This window comes from Manis pentadactyla, chromosome 14, assembly GCF_030020395.1.
Source record: "Manis pentadactyla isolate mManPen7 chromosome 14, mManPen7.hap1, whole genome shotgun sequence".
NCBI classification, from domain to species: Eukaryota; Metazoa; Chordata; class Mammalia; order Pholidota; family Manidae; genus Manis; species Manis pentadactyla.
Window position 1 is genome coordinate 58,663,881 of NC_080032.1, and position 22,046 is coordinate 58,685,926.

At 39.6% G+C, this 22,046-nt stretch overlaps 1 protein-coding gene across 13 annotated transcripts in view; it reads right to left on the reverse strand.

Moving 5' to 3' along the window:
- The window catches only part of ERC1 (ELKS/RAB6-interacting/CAST family member 1), a 730,429-nt gene that overhangs the window by 58,932 nt on the left and 649,451 nt on the right, over nt 1-22,046 (reverse strand). For 9 of the 13 annotated variants that reach the window (XM_057492538.1, XM_036907416.2, XM_057492541.1 and 6 more), the window contains one exon: nt 2,847-3,035. In XM_057492538.1, the coding sequence (XP_057348521.1) occupies nt 2,847-3,035 (189 nt within the window). Of the gene's footprint in view, nt 1-2,846; nt 3,036-22,046 lie in introns of those variants that run through there. The other 4 variants (XM_057492546.1, XM_057492545.1, XM_057492543.1 and 1 more) reach the window with 1 other exon arrangement.

Sequence of the window (22,046 nt, forward strand, 5' to 3'; positions counted from 1 at the left end):
GAAACAAAACAATTCTGGAAAATATTCAGATACAAGGTTTTATTTCTATGGGCCAGGCCATTGCAGTTATGACTCAGGATGGAGTCTAAATGGTTCCCGACATCAAAAGTCAGATTATCCAAAGCTACAGAACAGTACTAAGGAAACTGTCTTGGGTTGCCAAATAAATAAACAGCTATGCATTTACTATACATTCGCTATATGTACACTACTATGCAAGGCACTTTAGAAATACAAGACATGAAATACAAAAAATAAACTATGCAGAACTCACTAGAATTCACTCACTCATTAAATTACTAAGCAATTGGTACTTGTTGATGTGGTGCTAATTTTAAGCAAAATTATAATGAAATAATAATATGTTTGTGTCCTCAACAGATAGATGGCCTAGAATGAGAAGACAATCAGTGTTCTAGGTACCACAGAAGCCCTAAAGAGGGAGTGGCACACTCTGCCTGCGATGTCAGGAAAGAATGCCAGAAGAGATGACGCCTGACCTAGAGTTTAAAAACTCAGATTCCTACTTAGGCATTCCCCAAGGAGACAAGGAAGGGAAGGGCACACCAGACAGAAGGGTCAGTATAAATAAAAGCATATTTGTATGAAAACTGAAAGTAGTTTAACAGTTTAAAAAACTGAGTGGTTGGATATGCTTCAAGGATAGAGTGAGGAGAGATGTGCATTTAATAATTAGGACAACTGAAAGGCCTTATATGATATAAGAGGTAAGGACTTTATTCTTATCTGTCTACCTTCCACTTCCCCTCTCTCTTACTCATTCAACAAATATTTGAGTAGATACTTTGTGGGAGGCATTGTTCTTGGTACAGAGGGTACAGCCCTGATAAAGACAGACAAGGCCCCCATCCTGTCCCCATGGGGATGTGACTGGGGAGAGCGTTGGTGACAGTGAAAGGCACGCGGAGTGAAACAGTACAAACATCAGTCACAGAAGGCTTTATATTCCCCCAAATATAAGCAAAACACACAGACATAAAATAAGCCAATATGCTTATCGGATATTGATTTTTACGTTTCTTGGGGTTCAAAAACTGAAGTCAAACCTTGGTTACTTTCATAGGCAAATCATTTTGTGTTATTAGAGGCCAGCTTTCTCAAAGCCTGTATTATTCCCTGAAATTCTTCCTAAGGGTGAGATGGCAGAAAATTGGTTGGTTTCTCCACCAATCAGCAGCTATGGAAAAGCTTATAGAAGGTGGTGTTAGTTACTGTAATCCTTTACTGATGACGTAAGTCACGTGTTTCCCAGGGAATAGTGCTAATGATACAATTTCACACACCCCAAGCAGTAACTTCAGTAACTGAAACACAGTCTTAATCAAGGGGAAATGTGGCAATATTAACACAATTCATGTATGTGAGCAAAACTGTTTTGAGGCTTACAGTAGCTTAACTGTAACATAATACGAAATGGCAAGACAAAACTTTCTGAAAAATTCTTATTTTGAAATTTTCTGTTTTGGTTTTACCCTGAAGATATTTTTTTCCCTTGGAAAGACTGTCTTAAGTCCATGGAGACATATTTGAAAAACAGGTGAGAGCAAAAATACTTCCTCCATTTTAAAGATAAGCTGTTTTACAAAGAAATTGCTTATCAGTATGTAAGTGCTTTAAGAAGCACTGTTTTTCTGCAAAATCTTGAAGTAAAAGTTTCCAAAATTCACTAGGCACATGTACACTGTTTCCAGGGAGCTTTCAGCTGTAATTTCACTACATGGTTACTAACATTCAAAGGAATCATTATGAATTCAGCTTCATTCTGTCCTTTACATTTTTCTCTCTTTCAAAAAGAAATATGCCATATTTGAGAGGCAGGCTTTTTCTCATCAAGTAAGTAAGGTGGGTAACTAATTAGGCTGCTGATTATGTTGTCAGGCAGTAAGACTGCAGTTTGCATCTCTCCAACCGGTGGGCTGCTACCACTATCTTAAATGTCACACCCTGGGAAGTTTTGCAATTTAACACAATTTCCTTCATACATTCTGAGGACGCAAATAATGTGTAGTAAATAGAAAAATACTTAGCTGGAAAACACCGTACAGCTCAAACTTCTGAAGAAGAGTTTTAGTAAGTTTACAACACCAGTGCATTTAAGTCTTTTGGTTGGTGTGATCATAGTCTACAAGGAGCAACAGATGTCACCAACCCATCTGCAGACTAGGAACAAAGGAGCTGAGAATTTGTGTTTTAAAATTCTTCTATTTCTCTTTGTGTTCATTCAGTTTTTCTTCTCTTTCCTTTCCATGTCTGCTCTTTATTGCTATACTCATCCTGTTTTCTTTTGTTTCTTTTATTCATGGTTTTAGCTTTTTCATTCCTTTACTGAACTAAAAAAAAAAATCACTGGAGTTTAACAGGCAACAGTAAACAGGAAAATTAGCATCAGGGGTAACCTCAGCTCACTCATCTAATGGTTTTTTTATTTATAAACTTATTTGTAATCCACACTTGCCTAGAAACACAAAAAGGTTCATGCCACTGACTTGTCAAGAACCCCACATCCAAATACTCATACCTCAGGCTTTCCCTCAGGGGCCATGATTATTAGTGGCCTTGCGTCTATGAACCCATGGGCGGCATGTTAACAGACTGTCCTTGATCTCTCCCTTTCAAGCTAGACCTTTTTGATATTTGAGCAAGTTATACCAATGAATAAAATGGCACTTCCTTCAAACGGTAATGCCTAGTATCTGCTCAAGAACTGACCACTGCTGAGCATCTTGAAACCGAATACTGAATTCCCCAAGGTAGCTACTACTGCATCAACCTAAATAGCAGCTGGATTTAATAAGGTCTTGTCCAAGTTCAAGTAAGGGCCTTACCTGTTCCTGGGTCATCTTCTGCAGCTCACTCTCCCAAGCTGCCGGGTCATCGTCCAAGTTATAGGAAGCCGGTGCAGGGAGTCCACGAAGGATCAGGGGGTCGCGGTCATGGCAGAGGGCTGTCAGGTGTCCAATATACAACTTTAATTTGCTTCTATTTTGGTCGAGTTCTAAGAGGGGCTGGATGATCTGAGGTGAAAGAAATGAGGAAAGTCAAGGTCAATCTGGAATGAGAAGTTCAAATACCTTTATGCCTTCCAAGGCAAAAAAAAAAAAAAATGACCGAAGACTAAAGCTCTTCTATTCACTGTTGAAATCTTCAGGATCACAAAGAGAAACAGCTCTACACACTTGCACAACTGCACTGTCATACCCAACCACCGCCCGGGAGACAGGTGGGGAGTGCTGGCTTGGCGTGTCAGCATGAGCCTCAGAGTGCCGTGTTTAGCCAAGGGATTAAGCACGGGACTAACTTGTTTTCACAGTGATGACATTCCTGATACAGAAAGACTCCAGTTACCTCACAGTTTCTCTTCCCATTTATTTATGAGTAGGTTACAAAAAACTGCTAGTGCAATTTGCTCATCTGAAAGCCTGGACAATATATACTTCATGTGCTCCTCCAGCTCCTGGAACGGAAGAAAAGTCCTATCCCTGGAGAAGGTGCATGTTTTCCTTGGCCAAGAGCTGTCTGGGGTGAGCAAGCTCATTCCTAAATCGGCCTGATCCTGGCTTAGGCCCCCCTCCCTCACTTCACACAGGCTATCCCGTATTCCTTCCAGACAATGATTGATAAGCCCTTATGTAACAGCAAACACCTGACTCACAGTCAGGAACTCTCTGAAATTCCCGCACTTATAGCATTGGTTCTGTTTTTCTTGAATAACAGTCCTACTCTAAATATTTTTCTGGGGGGGTGGGGTACTCCCTTCACCATGGGTGGACGACTGTCCCCGACTTCTTCTGGAAGCACCGTTAAGTGGCGATGACTGCTGCCTCAGATGTCCCTTTGACAGCTCCCCTGACACTCCTCTGGTCAGGTACTGCAGGCAGGTCAGAGCCTGGGGTGCTCAGGAAGAGCCGGGCCAGACCTCACATCTCAGAAGAGTGAGATGTTAGTGCAGCATTTGCTTGATACACAGCAGCTGTGAGGGCTGCAAAACCCTGCCAGAATGCTGGTGATTCTCAAACAGTTGCCAGGGCTTCCAGGGCAGAGGTCTGCACCTGCTGCGTGTCACTCGGCAGGCATCTTTCATCCACAGGACACCTCCAACCCCCCTGATGGATAAGGAGCTCAATCATCTTGAGTCACCAGAAGCCAGGCCCCATCTTACTTTCAACAGTGACACTGATTCTCGCTGGCCTCCTCAGAGGGCTGGTCCTGCTACTTCCTGTTATCTCTTTTAAAGAGTTTCTATATGAATAAAGTTTTGTTTTTTATTACGAAATCAGTACATACTATACTCTGAAAAATAGGGGGGGGGAAGTATAAAAGAAACAATCAAATAGTCGATAGGTTTCATCAACAATACCATCTCCCAACTCTTTTTATAGACTTATATAAATCAATTTTTAACAGTATCGTATTTTACATTTTGCTCGATACACTGTTTATTTAAATGCATTTCATGCTGAAGTGCTGATTAAAAACATGATAGTGTTTTGCACTCTGCAATTTTTCAAAGTTCAATTTTCAAAAAGTTAAAAAGTGATGGAATTGGAAATTTTTTTTCAGAATAAAAATTCATTCTGTGCAATGGCCAAGCTGTCTGTCCTTTCTTCCCATGTCAAAGGAAATTGTTTTAAAACAAAGCAAAACAAAAAATTCTAGAGTTTATTATGTGAAAGTGTATGAAACTGCCCAACTAGCATAGTTCCTAAACATATCCACACAAACAACAACAACAACAACAAAAACACTCTGGCCTCTCCGGGGTGCATTTAACCATGTCTATCATGTCAGAAATGCCCTTATCTCTTTCCTTCCCCCCATCTAACTTGGGCTACTTAAAAGAGAAACTGCATTTCCCACAAGGTAGAACTGCCGCTGCCTAGTCTCCACAGGGAAGAGGGTCACTTGCCAAGTAGGAGGAGGATAACTTACAAGGAGCTGTAAGTTACGTCTCTTGTCCACATACAACCTCGGTACATTCGCAAGGGGCCCTACCAAAAACCATCAGAAATGTGGTCAAACCACATCAGTCTACAGCTGTGCAGAACAATGTCTTTCTTGGCAAAAAGAAGTTAAAAATGAACTTGTCAAGATAACCTCTGCTTGTATCAAATATGCCAAAATAGCATATTCCCCTAATCCCACATTTACCAAGTTGTTAAGGAAAATAATTTAAATTATAAAAGAGGATGAAAGATTTTTAGTTGACATACTGATAATTTTGCTGCTTCTTGCAAAGACTTATTTGCTTATGTATTAGATTTAAAGCCTTGATTTGACTTGAGAGGCCAGCATTTGATGACATGGTGACAGAGGACAGTGATCTGAAGGTGTTCATTTTAACCTTCTTTCTACTTAAATAAGGCTAGATGGCTGAAGATCCTTGGGAAGACAGATGAGTTGTTCCTGAACTGTTCAGTAGAGGCTGTAACTGAAAATTCGACAGTATTACACTTCTGCAATTATCTATGATCTGAACACATTTTCTCAGACCATTTGACTTCTCAATTTCAATATGGAATGTGCACAGTGAAAGGCTCCCTCCCACCCAGTCAACTGCTTTCTTCTTCCCACTCTACTGTCCCTGTGCCAGACGTTTACACTATGCAATGTTAGTTGGTTGTAACATATCCTAGGAACTCATTTTGCGACAAATGGTCTGTCTTCCTTATAAAGACTGGATGAATTAGGTACTGAGTATTATTTGGAACTTAAGGTACTTACACTTGGGTACTAATGTTTTGTTGTTAGGAAGCTGACACTTTTTCAAAGCTAACATTAATTGGTCATTTACTGTGTCATTAATTGGTCATTTACTGTGTTCCTGGCAAATTATTTTTAAATTAACTGTGATTCTTCTCTGGATAGCTCTCACTGCCTGTAACTGGCTACAAAATCTTTTTATTCTTCCCATTTGCTGAAGTCTTCAGAGAAGGGTTCACCTGCCCATGTAGGAACTGCACAGATGTAGTTCTGACCTCTCACTGGGTCACCATGACACTGTGGCCCTCAGCACAGGCACCTCAAGGAAGGTCCCCAGCAACTGACATAGTAACCTTCCAGAGACATGCTTCTCTTAAGGGCATTCTTGGCCAGAGGTCCCAGCAAGAAGCTAAACTCTGAAAAGTAAAAAGGCAGTGAGGAAATAAAATACATCAATCCAGCCTCAGCCTTTTTTCCCTTAATAACTAAGTTTATCTTCTTGGTCAATAATGCACTTCAGGATCAGAAAGATGAAAGACAGTGTAAAGCCTCTTTACAAAGGTCTGGAGCTTTGTGTTCTTTTCTCACTTATATACAGCTACTTTGTGACAGGATAGAGTTCTTTGAAAAAAATGTAGTAAATGTTCGTATTATTTTTGCTACACTGATCAGGTATACTGCATATCAAATTACATAGATTGAAACTAAAAAAATTACATAACTCACTTAACAAACATTTAGTGAATGCCTGTGCCATGCCATATCTAGTTTTACGTGATGGAAATATTAAGGTATGGTCCTACTCTACATTTAAAAAAAAATCTTAGAATGATGTAACTAATGTGTTTGGTATATAAGAGAATTAAAATGTTTAATTCATGATTTATTTTTAACTTTAATTTTGAAGTTTACTTCAGGCAAACCCTTAAACTGCTAAAGTAAACCCTTTGCCTTGATCTGATTCTTAGTTTTCATATAAAAGGTTATGAAATTCAATAAGTTTTTTATTCCTATTGGTCTCTGATATCCAACCTTTTAACTAGCCTTCTCTTGTGAAACACTAACAGAAGGATAATTAATGGAGTCTGTAAATGTTTTTGGTGTTATGGTCCTTACTTATTTTAAATCCCAACAAATAGAAAAAATATATATTTGAGAATAGTCTTCATTTTATATTCCTTCTATAAGAGACACACTGGTCAAAAAAGATGCCTAGCAGGTTTGTAACATCATAATAACCTATAAAGAACTGAAAATTTCAGAAGAGCTTAAAAGATACAACTATATAATCTCCATCAAAATACAAACCTCATTGTTAACACTGAGAATCTGGAAAATTTCAGTAGCATTAGACCGAGTCTGTGCTTAGCTAGAAGGCTACAGTCATTGAAAAAAAAATTCTGTTACAACATAGCTGTCTTTCCTTTAGGGGTAAGTCAATAAACATAAAATTTTAGGAAAAATTAAAGACTGTCTGAAGTTAAAGGCAAGAAACTTCAGAGTTCTAAAGCTTAACCCCTACTTCACAATTACTTTTCATGTATATCTTCTTGACTACTCAAATTTTATAGAATGTGACTATCTTACATTTATCTTCCAAAACAAAAATTAAAAATTATGACATGACAGAAGCAAAAAAAATCCAGAGTATTACTTATATTATAAATATTTACTAAGTACTTAGAATATTAGTTCTATACTAAGCAGATCCCTTCCTCAACATGTCTTACAGATAACCTATTTTAAAATAAATAAATGTGTATACATATTTTTAAAATTAGGGTATCATTGATATACAATCTTACATTAGATGACCTATTATTGTTTAGTTAATGAAATACTTGGACCGAGGAAAATCACTTAGTTATTTAACCTAAGCTAACTTAATCCTAATAAAACTAACCCTCTTACCCCCTTATCCATACACTGGTGACAAGATTCTCTCACTGACCCAACTTCAGTTGGGCTCCTCTGAACTCCCTTCTTGGTGAGGCCTAACTTTTGGACTTCTGTGTTTCTCTCTAGATTGACCACTTCTAGCAAGAATTCTGCTACGTTGGTTTATCAAAAATCTCCCATCCTCAAAATCTGACCACCCTCCACACCTGATTAAGTGCCTCACCTTCCACCCACCCCTGGTGGCACTGATCACAGCAACTGCCCTGGGCAAGAACCCTGTTAGGTGGGTTCAGCCAGAACCCCCCCTTCTCCCTGATGCTTCCTCTTAGTAAGTGTCTGTCCACTGCCCCCTGCTCCTTGGCTATACCTCCCACTTTTCCTTGTGTATTTGGAGTCGAGTACAATCTTCCTCACCCACTGTAAAATTCCACTGCAGTGATCCCTATACCTGCCATTATGGTCCTTGATAAAATCTGCCTTACTGTTCTTCAACAAGTGAATGAATCATTTTTTCTTTACTACTGGGTAAATCAGAAATAGTAAATACTCAGTTACTACTAGGAATCAGGTTTAGGGACTACTAAGTCACTGAGATAATAAATGTTAATCAGAAATTTTACTACAAATAGGAACATCTAGTTCTAAAGGACAAAAACTCTCTCCAAAGGTTTCAGACTTAAATGGCTTTTTTGTTTGTAAAAGCATAAATGTGTCTGTGAAAACTGCAAAAAGCTGCAAGTTTTCAAATATGAAAAAAAGCAGGAATCATTTTTTAAAATAACAATCATTTCTTCTTAGTTTTACAGCCCAGGAATCTTTCTTTGTCTATTTTTCTTTAAGCATAGATTACCACTCCAGCAAAACAAAACAAAACATCGTCTATTTCTTGATTCAGATACGGAGAGAAAAAATTCTGTACTCAAAGTGATAAGGAGATAGGAAACAGGGATTAGAATAAAACAAATCTTGAAATCTGAACTACAGAGCTGCAAACTGCATTTGCCTAATTTACTCTTCCTTCAGTTAAAACTATCCTGTCATATGCAGTATGATGAGGGCAGAGTGGCGGGGGCCTGCCCACTACAGAGGGAAGGAAATCTGCTGCTGAAGCCCATCCATTCTGTGCTCATGGGGTATGTTAAGGCTCTAGGTATTTCAAGTTCCTGGTCTAATATGTGGACACTTGTCAGACACATGAAAATAAGGTCATTCCCATCAAGGGGGCAGGCCTGTATGTACAGATGAAGACAATGTTGATACATGGACACTGGGGTGGAGGGAATGCTGCTATGAGGCACAGAATTTGTTACAAGCCGACCAAGCAAGGGACACACAGTACACTCCCTGAAGGGATGGTCGGAGAGACAGTGAGATAACTAGAATCAAGAAAGCCACCCACTTGGGATTCAGAAATGCGAGGAGCAGATACATGTTCAAAAATTCTTCCTTGATCTTCCGAGCTAATAAAGATGGGAAAGTATCTTCAATCCAGTTCTTGGCTTGACGCAGCCTATCCACAATAAATCACTTATTGCATTTTAGAGAACACGATAGGGGTTAAATATTAGGGTGTGCATGTCTGCATGCGTGCACGTGTACACACATACACACACAATAAAATAGCTGAATGATTTCCCCACTGAACAGTAAAGTCCTACACACTTATGAATGAAAAATTATGGGAAAAAAAATAAGGCAAAAGAGAGAGAAGAGAGTCTCACACTTTTTGAGCAGGCAAGCCCAATGAAGGCTGATGCTGAATTTCAAAGGGAACACCAGGTAGGCAGGTGCCCATAGGCAAAAAATGGTTGGCCTCACATGCCTGCGCACAGACTGGAGAGCTGACACCGGTAATTCACACCCCACTGTGATGCTCTGAGGTCTGCCTTCTGAAGTCCCCCCGCTATGATTGTGTGCCGCGGTCAGGCACACCAGCTCTTCTCGGCATCATGACGTCTGTGAGACAGAGGGACCCGAGGATCAGCAACATGCTCACTGCCTGTTGGGCAGCACACAACAGAAACCTTATCACAACACTTCAGTTTCTTCTCTCTCTAATGCAGAATACCAAGCGCACTGGGAGTGGACGGGAAGGCCAAGAGGGCTACCCAGGGTAAACAAAAGGAACCTCCCCACCTTGACAGTATCTCAGTAAATAAAGAATAACGTAACAAAGGATGTGGATCTAAATTATAGGGAACACATCCATTGGCTCCTTCTCACTGTCCACAGGAATACAAGGAAAAGAGCCAACTATGATTACCCAGTAACCATGAGATCTGACAGCTTATTTATACAGGGGCTCCCACACTGAGGCCAGTCTCTGGAGGAGATCCTCTTGTGATTTGCAGTTATTTCAAGGTCAGGTTAAGGGTGTGTGTGTGTGTGTACATAGAAGAGGTGGAGGACCAGACAGAGATAATTTGCCATTAGCCACATTATTATTTCAACTCCAGCATCAAATCAAACACAACAGACTATGCAGACTGTCAGAAGCTGTGGCTACTGAAAGTCTCTTCTTGAGGCCTGTGCCTGAAGCCTCCATAGACGGGGCTCCTCACTGAGCAGTATTTAACAAGAACTTGGCTTAACGGGGTACAGGTGGGAGAGAGGAGCATTTACCCCTCAGCTGGAATGCAGGGGAAACTCTAAATGTACCTGCAGCTGTGTGTAAATATCAGAAACGGGCATCTGTGCTATTTAGAGAAAGATAAGTTGCTTACAGAAATTTGATGTCTTAATGCTAAAGTTGGAAATACTCAGGAAACAAACTGACAGGTCAGACGCATTTGTGATTTCAGTGTATACAGGCATGATCGTGCTCACGCTTGCAGCGGGGAGGGTGCAAGAACATGGTGGGAGGAAAGGCCTGAGCAAAAAGACCAGGATTTTTAGCTGCAGTGCAGCTTAAAGCTCTGTATGACTGAGAGGATGGAGATGTTTCCGAATGTGGTAAAAGAGCATTTCAAGAAAGGAAACCAGTGCCAGGACAGGAGGTACAAAGGGTGTCTCCTTAGCTTCTTCCTCTCATTACTACAAACTGAAATAAAGCCAGGGTCACAGTGAGGTGGCAGCTGATTCCTGGAAAGGCATGGATGGACCCTCTCCCTCCACCCCAACAGCTTTGCTGTATTCTCTTCCTCTCTTCTGTATCTTCTGTCTCCTCCTGACTTACCACATGAAGAATCTTTATTTACACACTACACACACACCAAAAAATGTCATGTATCTGAGAATCTAAAAGGCATCTTGGGGTCGGGCGGGGATGGTGACAAACAAGTAAATAAGTAAAAGGGCTCTTGGCTGCCAAGACAGAGCGGTCTGTCCTGGACTTCTGTGCCACAGTCAATCCAGAAATCATATTTAAAAAGCAAATTCTTTCTGCAAATCTTAGACACCATGAACAAATCCTGTGGATTAACAATTTCCAGACCTCACCCCCCTCACCTGGGCTTAATTCAGGCTTTGGGTGGAAAAAAAGATTTGGGAAAAACAAATCAGGAAGACTGTTTTCTCTACCCATTACTTGGGAATAGAACCTCCCAGAGAGTCACTGAGTTAACATCCCTCTCCCTCCTCTGAAAGTTAAAGTAACTCAGCCTAACACATGCTCTGACAGACATCACCCTTTCAGTGTTGACTGGTCCATGCTTCAGCAAATCTTTATTATTTGAGGATATAAAGTGACTATGACAAAAGAGGCTCAGCAAAGAAAGCCCACAAATCCTTCAGCTCATGACTGATGTTAAATATCACAGAGGAGCAGCCTGGGTAATTCAGGACTATGTAACCCAGGCCTGTGTATACACAACCCAGTCTTGTAGACTGAAGAGCATTCTGAAGTGTGGTGGCAGAGGGCAGTGGCCCCATGGTGTTGGGAGAGCCAATCCAGCCTTCTGACAGAGCTGACGGATCCCAAGGGACAACCAGCAGGACACCAGCAAGTGAAAGGACAGGAGCGCCCAGGCTGAGGGAGGAAGAGGCAAGGAGCCAGGAAAGGGTACATCTGGACTGAAGCATGTGAAGATACACGATCCAACCAAAAGCAGTAGGCTCGAAGGATGCTGTCAAATGACCTGACAGTGGGGAAAAAAAGTTAAGCTTGTACAGAATCTCCGTATGTTTTATCTACGAGGCTCTAGCCCCACCTTTTAGGACTCTTAAAAAAGCTACCATACACAGGCATCCACACCCAAATTTTGTGTCAGTTTTGGAGAGGAAATACAAAGACTAGAGACCATGTTTCTGATATAATCAGAATACAGAATACTGTATTATGTGTGTTTAGAAAATAGGAAAGAACACAGTTAAGAGTGAAATAGAAACTCCAACTCTGAAGATCAAGCAAAGAAGAAAAGGTACAAGAGAATGCCAATACACATTTTCTTAATGTTTTAATCTGTTCATGTTATTAGTGCTTTTCCTTGGTCTCTCTCCAGGGAGGACACTTGTAGTATCACAGACTTTAACCACAACTAACAGGAGGAACAGCTCTCTCCACACTTCAAGCCATCTCCCCACATATATACACCACACAGTTTAGGGGGATTCTTCATCCTCAGTTATCTTGTGGCTTATGAAGCTATAGTCTTCTCATATGCGAGATGCTACTGCTGACAAGAAACAGAAAGTATTTCTTGGATCATCCCCAGGAAGCAAAGTCCTCTGCCATCTTATTCATCTAACCAATAGCAGATAAATGCCATTTGGTCCGATATACTTCTGTTATTCCTCTAACAAACCATCCACACATCATCTCCCAGATGTCCCATTTCAAAGAATACTGCAAGGCCACCCTATGGCTGATGTGTGTGTCACACTCTTACGACTTCAGTGCTGTACCTTCTATGTACCTGAAGGCCTCAGATTTCTGTGACTTCATATGATCATGCCAATGCTCATATATTTCTGTGCAGGAGAATAAAGCATCAGGTTCAAGTGTTACTTAAAACACGTATGTACATTCACACATACATATGTGAGCATGTGCACACACACACACACACACGTACACACAAACACGAGTATGTGGTCTGATGGGCAGGGGCTAGGCTCCCTGGAACTGAACTCCTGCATCTTGGTATCTCTTGGAGCAATTACAACTTGTACCTTCCATGAAAGCATGCTTGTTCACCTGGCTGCTTGCCTTATCTGCTCTTATGTTAGTTACTTCCCTCATGAAGTTTTTGTTAATAAGCCATAGAATTACATTAACTTAAGCAGGTCTCTGCATCTTATGATTTTTAAAAAATTAATTAATTTTTATTAAGGTATGATTGATACACACTCTTATGAAGGTTTCACATGAAAAAACAATGTGGTTACTACATTTACCCATATTATCAAGTTCCCACCCATACCCCAATGCAGGCACTGTCCATCAGTGTAGTAAGATGCCATAGATCCACTATGTCCCTTCTCTGTGCTACACTGTTCTCCCCGTGATCCCCCACACCATGTGTACTAAACATAATACCCCTCAATCACCTTCTCTCTCCCTCCCTACCCGCCCTCCCACACCCCTCCCCTTTGGTAACCACTAGTTCATTCTTGGAGTCTGTGAGTCTGCTGCTATTTTGTTCCTTCAGTTTTACTTCATTGTTATACTCCACAAATGAGGGAAATCATTCGGTACTTGTCTTTCTCCACCTGGCTTACTTCACTGAGCATAATGTCCTCAGCTCCATCCATGTTGTTGCAAATGGTAGAATTTGTTTCTTTCTTATGGCTGAATAGTATTCCACTGTGTATATGTACCACCTCTTCTTTATCCATTCATCTACTGATGGACAGTTAGGTTGCTTCCATATCTTGGCTATTGTGCTGCAATAAACATAGGGATGCATATGTCTTTTTGAATCTGAGAAGTTGTATTCTTTGGGTAAATTCCAAGGAGTGGGATTTCAGGGTCAAATGGTATTTCTATTTTTAGTTTTTTGAGGAACCTCCATATTGCTTTCCACAATGGTTGAACTAGCTTACATTCCCACCAGCAGTGTAGGAGGGTTCCCCTTTCTCCGCATCGTCACCAGCATTTGTTGTTCTTAGTCTTTTCGATGCTGGCCATCTTTACTGGTGTGAGGTGATACCTCATTGTGGTTTTAATTTGCATTTCCCTGATGATTAGTGATGATGAGCCTCTTTTCATGTGCCTGTTGGCCATCTGAATTTCTTCTTTGGAGAACTGTCTCTTCATATCCTCTGCCCATTTGTTAATTGGGTTATTTGCTTTTTGGGTGTTGAGGTGTGTAAGTTCTTTATATATTTTGGATGTTAACCCCTTGTCGGATATGTCATTTACAAATATATTCTCCCATACTGTAGGATGCCTTTTTGTTCTGTTGATGGTGTCCTTTGCTGTACAGAAACTTTTTAGTTTGATGTAGTCCCATGAGTTCATTTTCGCTTTTGTTTCCCTTGCTCGATGGAGGAGAAGCATTCAAGAAGAAGTTGCTCATGCTTATATTCAGGAGATATTTGCCTATGTTGTCTTCTAAGAGTTTTATGGTTTCATGACTTACATTCAAGTCTTGGATCCATTTTGAGTTTACTTTTGTGTATGGGGTTAGACAATAATCCAGTTTCATTCTCTTGCATTTAGCTGTCCAGTTTTGCCAATACCAGCTGTTGAAGAGGCTGTCATTTCCCCATTGTATATCCATTGTTCCTTTATCATATATTAATTGACCATATATGGTTGGGTTTATATCAGGGCTCTCTAGTCTGTTCCATTGGTCTATGGGTCTGTTCTTGTGCCAGTACCAAATTGTCTTAATTACTGTTGCTTTGTAGTAGAGCTTGAAGTTGGGGAGCATAATGCCCCCAGCTTTATTCTTCCTTCTCAGAATTGCTTTGGCTATTTGAGGTCTTTCGTGGTTCCACATGAATTTTAGAATGATTTTCTCTGGTTCATTGAAGAATGCTGTTGGTATTTTGATAGGAATTGCATGGAATCTATAGATTTCTTTAGGCAGGATAGCCATTTTGACAATATTAATTCTTCCTATCCACAAGTTGCATCTTATGATCTTAACTAAGAATTTTATCTACTCGAATATTTCTCTGGCAAAAGCTGCTGTGGCATCTCACACCTTACAGCACTACACTTACAGGAGGTGTAATGGTCTCCTTCGTTAATGCCAGGGAAGGTAATGTGGTTCGCTGTGGCCATGGCCATAAACATGACCCATTCAAAGACTGAAGTCATGAGCATGCAAGCCCTTGGCTGGTAATCATGTTAATTACTAGGCATCTTGTTTCCAGAGACTGTGGTGAAAAAAGGCTTTTTTACCCAGAGGCAGCCCTCACCAGAAAAGAGATTTGGTATTACTTATGTGCTACAAAATCTCTGCTGTGTACTGACGCCCTTGTGAAGCAGTGCAGAAGTACAGAGCAATCCAGTGCAGGACCTAAGAGCATGGGCTCTTAAGGCAGACTGGCTTAGCTCCAGGGTCTGCACCATTCCGGCTATGAGCCCTAGGACAAGTTACTTTGATGATAGTATATTTTATGGGATTGTAATAACCCATGTGTCCTCCACATAGCAAGCATTTTCACTAATTATTAACTTATTATTTTCAGGAATCTGTTTCACCATCTATAAAATGGGAATAATAATACTCATCCTTTTGAGGATATGAACACATGTAAAATGCAAATTATTCTTGAAAACTCTTGCTCACATACGACCCTCAGAACACCGACCATGGATGGTCAGGTTATAGCATGTGAAGTGATGAGAAGCATGAAGAAGAACTGCATAAGCAAAATAACAGACCTAAGGCTGGTAAATCACAGTCCATGGACCAAATTCTGCACCAGAGCCTGTTTTTGTACAATCCCTGTTTTAATAATGGTTTTTATACTTTCAAATGGTTGGGAAAATAGTCAAAAGAATAATATTTGGTGAATGTGGAAAATTATGTGAATTATCAAATTTCAGTGTCCATAAAGGAAGTTAGACTGGATCATAGCCATGCTCATTCATTTACATACTGTCTAAGGTAGACAGTAGAGCTGAAAAGTTATGACAGCGTATAGTTCACAAAGTATAAAATATTTACTGTCTGGACTTTTACAAATAAATATGCCAAACTTACAATAGATCAATTCCAGATAAAAGGGTAATCAATACCAAAGAGCAAATATTTATAATTTTCTCACAATTGAGAAATTAAAAATTACCATTAAAAAATTTTCGATTCATAATGAATATTACTTGTAACAATAGGAACAGCAACACAAAATCAAACACTGTCCAAACAGAAAACTGGATTTGGTGTCAGGCATAAAAAGAAAACTCACAGTTATCGAAAGCTGTAATAGTAAAATATGGTATGGACAAAAACTTTGGTGGTTAAAAAATCAAGATATACAACATATAAGTAAGGAAAACAGTTGATACTAAAATGATTCAGTAAAATAAGAATATTGAAGAAGTTGGATAATTGCAAGTACATGTATGAGAAATTGATAAAGACATTAAATTGAATTAACTTCATTTCAGCTCCAGCAAATATCCAGTGAAAATTCCTTGACATCAGTATAACTGGATTTAAATGTTTGTGAATGGGGGTCAAATATTTCCCTTGAGTCAAATGTTCTCAAGATTAAATAAGTACAAAACACCAATTGGACAAAACAACATACTACTCATTCTGAGGACAGAACATAAAAGATGGAAGGAGTTTTAGAATTCACCAAGGTCATCTACTCACACCCTTCTCTCTGCCCCACTTTATAAATGAAAAATTCAAGACCCAGAGAGGTATCCTGACCTGTAAATACAGTTAGAAGCTGAGTTACTCAGCGTCCACATGTCACAGCTTGATGCTTCTCACCTAGGCCCACTTCAGAACGTGCAGGCTTCACTTCATTGCTTTATATCTGAAGAGTTCTTGTGGGCAAGTTGACTTGCTGAACTATACCTGGGCTTCCAGACTGTATTCTTCCCTTTCTAAACCAAAAACTGAAACAATTTGGGACATCTCTTAGAAGCACTAAAACCTCTTGGTAATGAATACATCTCCCACTTCCTTAGCTCTTCCATCAGTGCATCCACTTGGGCCCCCAGCATCACTGTCCAGGACAAAGCAGCAGCTCTCAACTGGCCCTGTTTACCCACTGTCCTGCCCACCCTCCACACACTGCAACAGCACGCCACGGTCTTCACGATCTACTGCTGCTGATGGCACCTGCCCCATGGCTTGTCACGCCTCCTCCCTAACACCCTTGGTGGTTTAAAATAAGTGCACAAATTCTTTGACACTCTTCAAGTAGTAGACATGCTGCCCCATTCAATGAATCACAGTCTCTCTGACTTGCTTCTAAGAAACAATGCAGTAGAAGTGACGGTATGTAACTTCTGTTTCTATGTCATAAAAGGCACTGTGGTTCCTCCTGTTCTCCTCTCTTGAATCATTCATTTAGGGTGAAGTCAGCCATACTGTTATAAGGACATTCCAACAGCCTATCAAGAAGCTCACCTTGGGAGGAACTGAAGGTTCTTGCCAGTGGCAGGAATTGTGGGCCAGCCATCCTGGAATTAAATGCTTCCTCCGCCAGTCAAGCTTTTGGGTAACTGCAGCCCCAACTCCTGTCTTGACTACAACCCCATGACAGACTCTAAGAACCACCCAGCTAAGCTGCCACTGAATTCCTGACCCACAGAAACCACTGAGATAACAAAGGCTTATTGTTTTTTATGCTGCTAAGCTTGGGGCATTGTTTTATGTAGACACAGATCGTTAATATCCACCCTAAGTACTATCCATAGCAAACTACCAAATTTGCTGTGCCGTTTACACTTCTGTATATTTGCAAATACTATGTCCCTGTCTAAAATTCTATCTGTTCGGCAGATGCCTATTGCTCCTTCAAGAGGCAGCTCAAGGGCTACCTCCTCTGTGAGTCCTTGAGTCTCATGTGGAGACCTGGGTTTTCCTATTGGAGCTTGTATAATTTTTTTTTTCTGTTGGAGAAAATCTGTTGTTTAGCATTTGCTTATGTCTTGAAGACATATTTAATCTACACACCTAATGCAATGTAGGTACAAGGTAGACTCCCAACAAATATTTTTGAGTTAATATTCTTCATTTCAATCAGTTAAAAAAAAACAATAAAAACTTCAAACCACACTTATGGAATTACTCTATGTGAACTTAGGACCCAGATGTCAATGATAAAAGAGTGTGGAGAATGAGCTTTTCAGTTTGTTGAAACATGAAGTCAGGGATAAACATTCCGGTTCAATCTCTGGAAGATATAACAGTATGAATACTAGATTTTAAATAGTGACCCGCCAACAAATTAACTATGAGAATTAAAACATTTAAGATGTTTTCATTTAAAGTCCAAAATGCCTAAAGGAAAATCTGAATGATTTATTTTATATTCACATGAAGAGGAACCCAGAAGGTCTAAGAGCTTTCTAGGTCTGCCAAATCCCTCCTCATGCAAAAAGTTTGTCATTCTAGTCCTGAAATTGAGAAAGAAAGACTTGTATATGTTCAGTGTTGACCATCTTTCAATGAAAAGAAATGAAGGAAAAAAGAAATGAAGTCTTGCTAACAAGTGGTTTGCCTTAAAATCTGAATTTTCACCAAAAAGAACCAGTCATCTGTTTCGAATATTTTAAAGACTAAGCCTCTATTTGTGCTTTGCTTTGATCTCCTAGGATAATAGGAAGACAGTGATACAGTCCAGCTACACCTCAATCATGTGTGTTCATTTAATTTATCCCAGAAATGCTAACTGCCAGATCCAGCTGGAAACTTTAGCCTCTTCATCCCAGGATCAGGAAATCAGGAAGGAGGAGGAAGACATCAAGGGAGAACAGCTCTTTTTTGTTTTGGTTGATGATGCATTTTTGTGTCCAAGAAAATATTCCTTTAACCCAAAACAGATAGTAATCTTAAAGACAGAGAGAATGTATAGAAAATAACAAATTAGTGAGGAGCTGAGGACAAGTTAATGAAAAGAATACTGTAGAATCATATTGTAACAAGACTGTGGTTTAATAATTCAGGTAAAGACTGAGTCAAGTCATATCCTCCAAAATACAACTTTAGAAAATACAAGTGTGATGTAATAGGCAAGTGTTAGGCTGTCTTCCAAAAAGGGGGTCCTACCATATGTTAATGAGATACACTCCTTCCTGTGTGGGTAATTAACTTAATGATATATTGTAGAAGGTGAACTAGATATCGACTGGAGTTAAGATCAATCTAGGAAATTGACACATGCATAGTGTCAGATTATAGGATAACCTGTTAAGGTAGAGAGAACACTCAAAGATTAAAAATACTACTAGTGCATAAAACTTAAAATATATGCAACTTTTCTTTAGGATAAAAACTCACTAGGTTTTTCATTCATCATTTACTGAGCACAGGTTCCCACATTTTCAGATTACTGTTGAAAAGAAATTAAGATGTGAGGAATTCTATTTTACACAAAATGCACAGATATTTTTATTGTCCAGGAAGACAGACTAAATCACATTTAACACAAACAGGAGAAAAACAGCTCTTCCTCATTAGTCAGATGCTTATAATCATTAAGGTAAGGACACTTGGATCTGAGAACATATGTTCCTGAGATGTTTAAAACACCGTAATTTTTAGTCTAAGAAAGAAACCAAGTGAGTCACAGAACAATATTGCCATAAATCATTCAGCAGAAACTACAAAAATGCAGGCTGTAACTGTGGAACACTATAAATGATGCCACGCTAAGGGGAAGGTCTCTTCCCCAGATTACTTACAGCTTACTCATGTGGCCTGAGAGGTATCTGCCTCCGTGGAGCTCATGTAATCACCAAGTTTATCAAGAATTACTTAGAACTACAGGACAGAGCTGGTGGCTTCTGCTTCTTTCTATTGCCTGAAAATCATCCTTAGGTCAGAAAACTCCAGAAGCAAAAGTCACTTGCCACTATGGCTTAATGTCTGTGGCTCATGTTCCATGCCTTGGTGTCTTGGGAAGGTACCTATACTGTTGCTCAGGGAGTTGCAGGGACCTCCCTAACAATTCACTTAAAGATTCAGAGAAGATTAATTTTTTTTGCTGCAGGAAAAATTTATTAGTGTTATGGGTTACTCGTGCAATTAGAGGGATCTTACAATATCAGGAGAGAGCAGAAATCTGTAAAGTGATCTCATAACTATTCTAGGGTTCTTTCACAACCATTATCAATGTCACCGCCACTGTCATTCACTGAGACTTCCTATGTGCCAGGCAATGGGCTAAGCACACTGAATACATACCACATATAATTCTCATGATAACCTTTGCTATAGTTTTATTATGTGATAAATGAGGAAACTGATGTTTAGGAAAGAGGTTTAGCCTCTTCACTTGTGGGAAATTACACAGCTACAAGCAAGATCCAAATGAAGTCTAAAGGCAAGGCATACTATTTCCCACCAAGTTAAAAGACCATTATAATAATATAACTGCCATATAGCAGATACAAATGAAAATGTATTTGTTAGTTTCACAGCTGGAATGTAATATTACACTTTTAAAAAAAGGTAGGAACTTGTAGGCCCGCTAATGTGTATGTATCACAACTATGACAATATCACATAAGAAAAATAGTAACACTGGACAGTGATTCAACAAAATATCAACTGAGATTGCATCAGGGTGGTGGGCTTATGGGCAATTCTTTTCCTTTTCTATTTTCCAAGTTAAGTGATCAATGTTGACTGCATATCCTCCTCCTCCCCATCTACCTTCCTTATGTAAAAAGCTCAGATATGCTTCAAGGCACCTACTTTCACACAAAGAAAGCCCCCTCTGGGTAATTTACATGGTCTCTATAAATTCTGACAGATAAAGAAAAAAGAGAACATATAAATCTAAGAGATATAATGAGATACACTCCTTCCTGTCTGCTTCTGGAATGGGAAATGAGACTAGGTATGCCTCTATCTTGGTGGTCATTAGACTCTGTTTAGGCTTTAGAAAGAGAGTAGGTGGAATGCAGTTTCAGACACTTGTAGGCTGGTGACCAGTTATCAGAGAAATCTTAGTTGGGAATAAAATATGTGAATTTACCCAGAGTACCCATGTGTTAGCTCTTGGGGGCCTAAATATCCTAGTGGGCCATTAGAAGGAGTGCAGAAGCAGCCATCTCAAAGGAACCCCAATAGTTCCTTCTTCTATAGCAGAAAAATGTTTTCATAAGAGAAAAGTGGAGCTCTTGCTTCCAAGACAACCAAGAAAAGAAGGAACAATCATCTTGACAGAAAGGGCCATGGCCACATGCAGCTCATTCATTGTACCAACTGTGCCTGATACATGGTCAAGGACAAGGCCATTAAGACATTCACCGTTGAAACACAGAAGTCAAAGCTGATAGGACATGGGTCTGATGCCTACGTGCTTCTCGAACTGTAGTGGAACTACATTGCCGCGTGAGTTTTAACACTCACAGCAAGGCAGTCAGGAAACATTCTCCTGACACCCAGGGGAGCAAACTCTGCTGCTCCAACTGAGACCTGTGGATGCTGCCCCATGACCTCTGCCAAAGCCCGTGCATGGAGCTGAGTCTTAAGGTTTGAAGAAAAGCTATCCTTTGGAAAAAAATTAGATGGAAATTATACAAAAAAAAAAAAAAAGAGAGAGAAAAAAATGGAAGACAGAATCTGGCCTAGTCACAAGCCATTCTATATTATGAAGGAAAAATTAATAAACTGAATTTAGAAGTACAAAGGTAGGCAAAAATGGTGAAAAAAATTGGGCAGGTGTTTTAGACATGACTATAATTGGGAAATAAAAGTAGCATTCTATTCCTATGATAATGTTGATGGAGGTTTCAAATCTGAACTGGCATGCATTACTGTATCTTACTATATGAACTGTCATAGTCCACAAAGCACACAACATAGCTGTAGTTTAAATGTGTCAAAAAGCCATAGCCTAGAGCAAAGATCCTAGAATTCTGGGAATTTCTGAAAGTTATCAGAAAGCATGTGGGTTTTAGAGGATGTTGATTTTTAGAAAGAGAGGCTACCCTAAAAATAGAGATTTGGTGTTAAAAATACAGAAATTTGGTGTCAAACAACAATATCCTACTCCCATCAGCATTCCTCTGAGTCATCTGTAAAAATATTTCCCAAACTAAAAGGTAAGACCCCCTGTGTTTTATGTCAGATACCATGAAAAAGTTACACAGAAATGAATGTTGGCTATATGCACATTAACAAATAACACCTATTGTTTGTATAGCAAATTATGGATTTACAAACTACTTTCACACTCATTACTGCCTTAAGAAAAACAGCAAAGTTACCATCAGACTCATTTTAGAGATGAGAAACCTTCTAAGAGGTTAATGAATTACTTGAAGTCTCTGACCTTCTGTTCAATGCTTTTCCCATTATACCTAAAAGTTGTCTACATTTTTCTTGGATAACTCA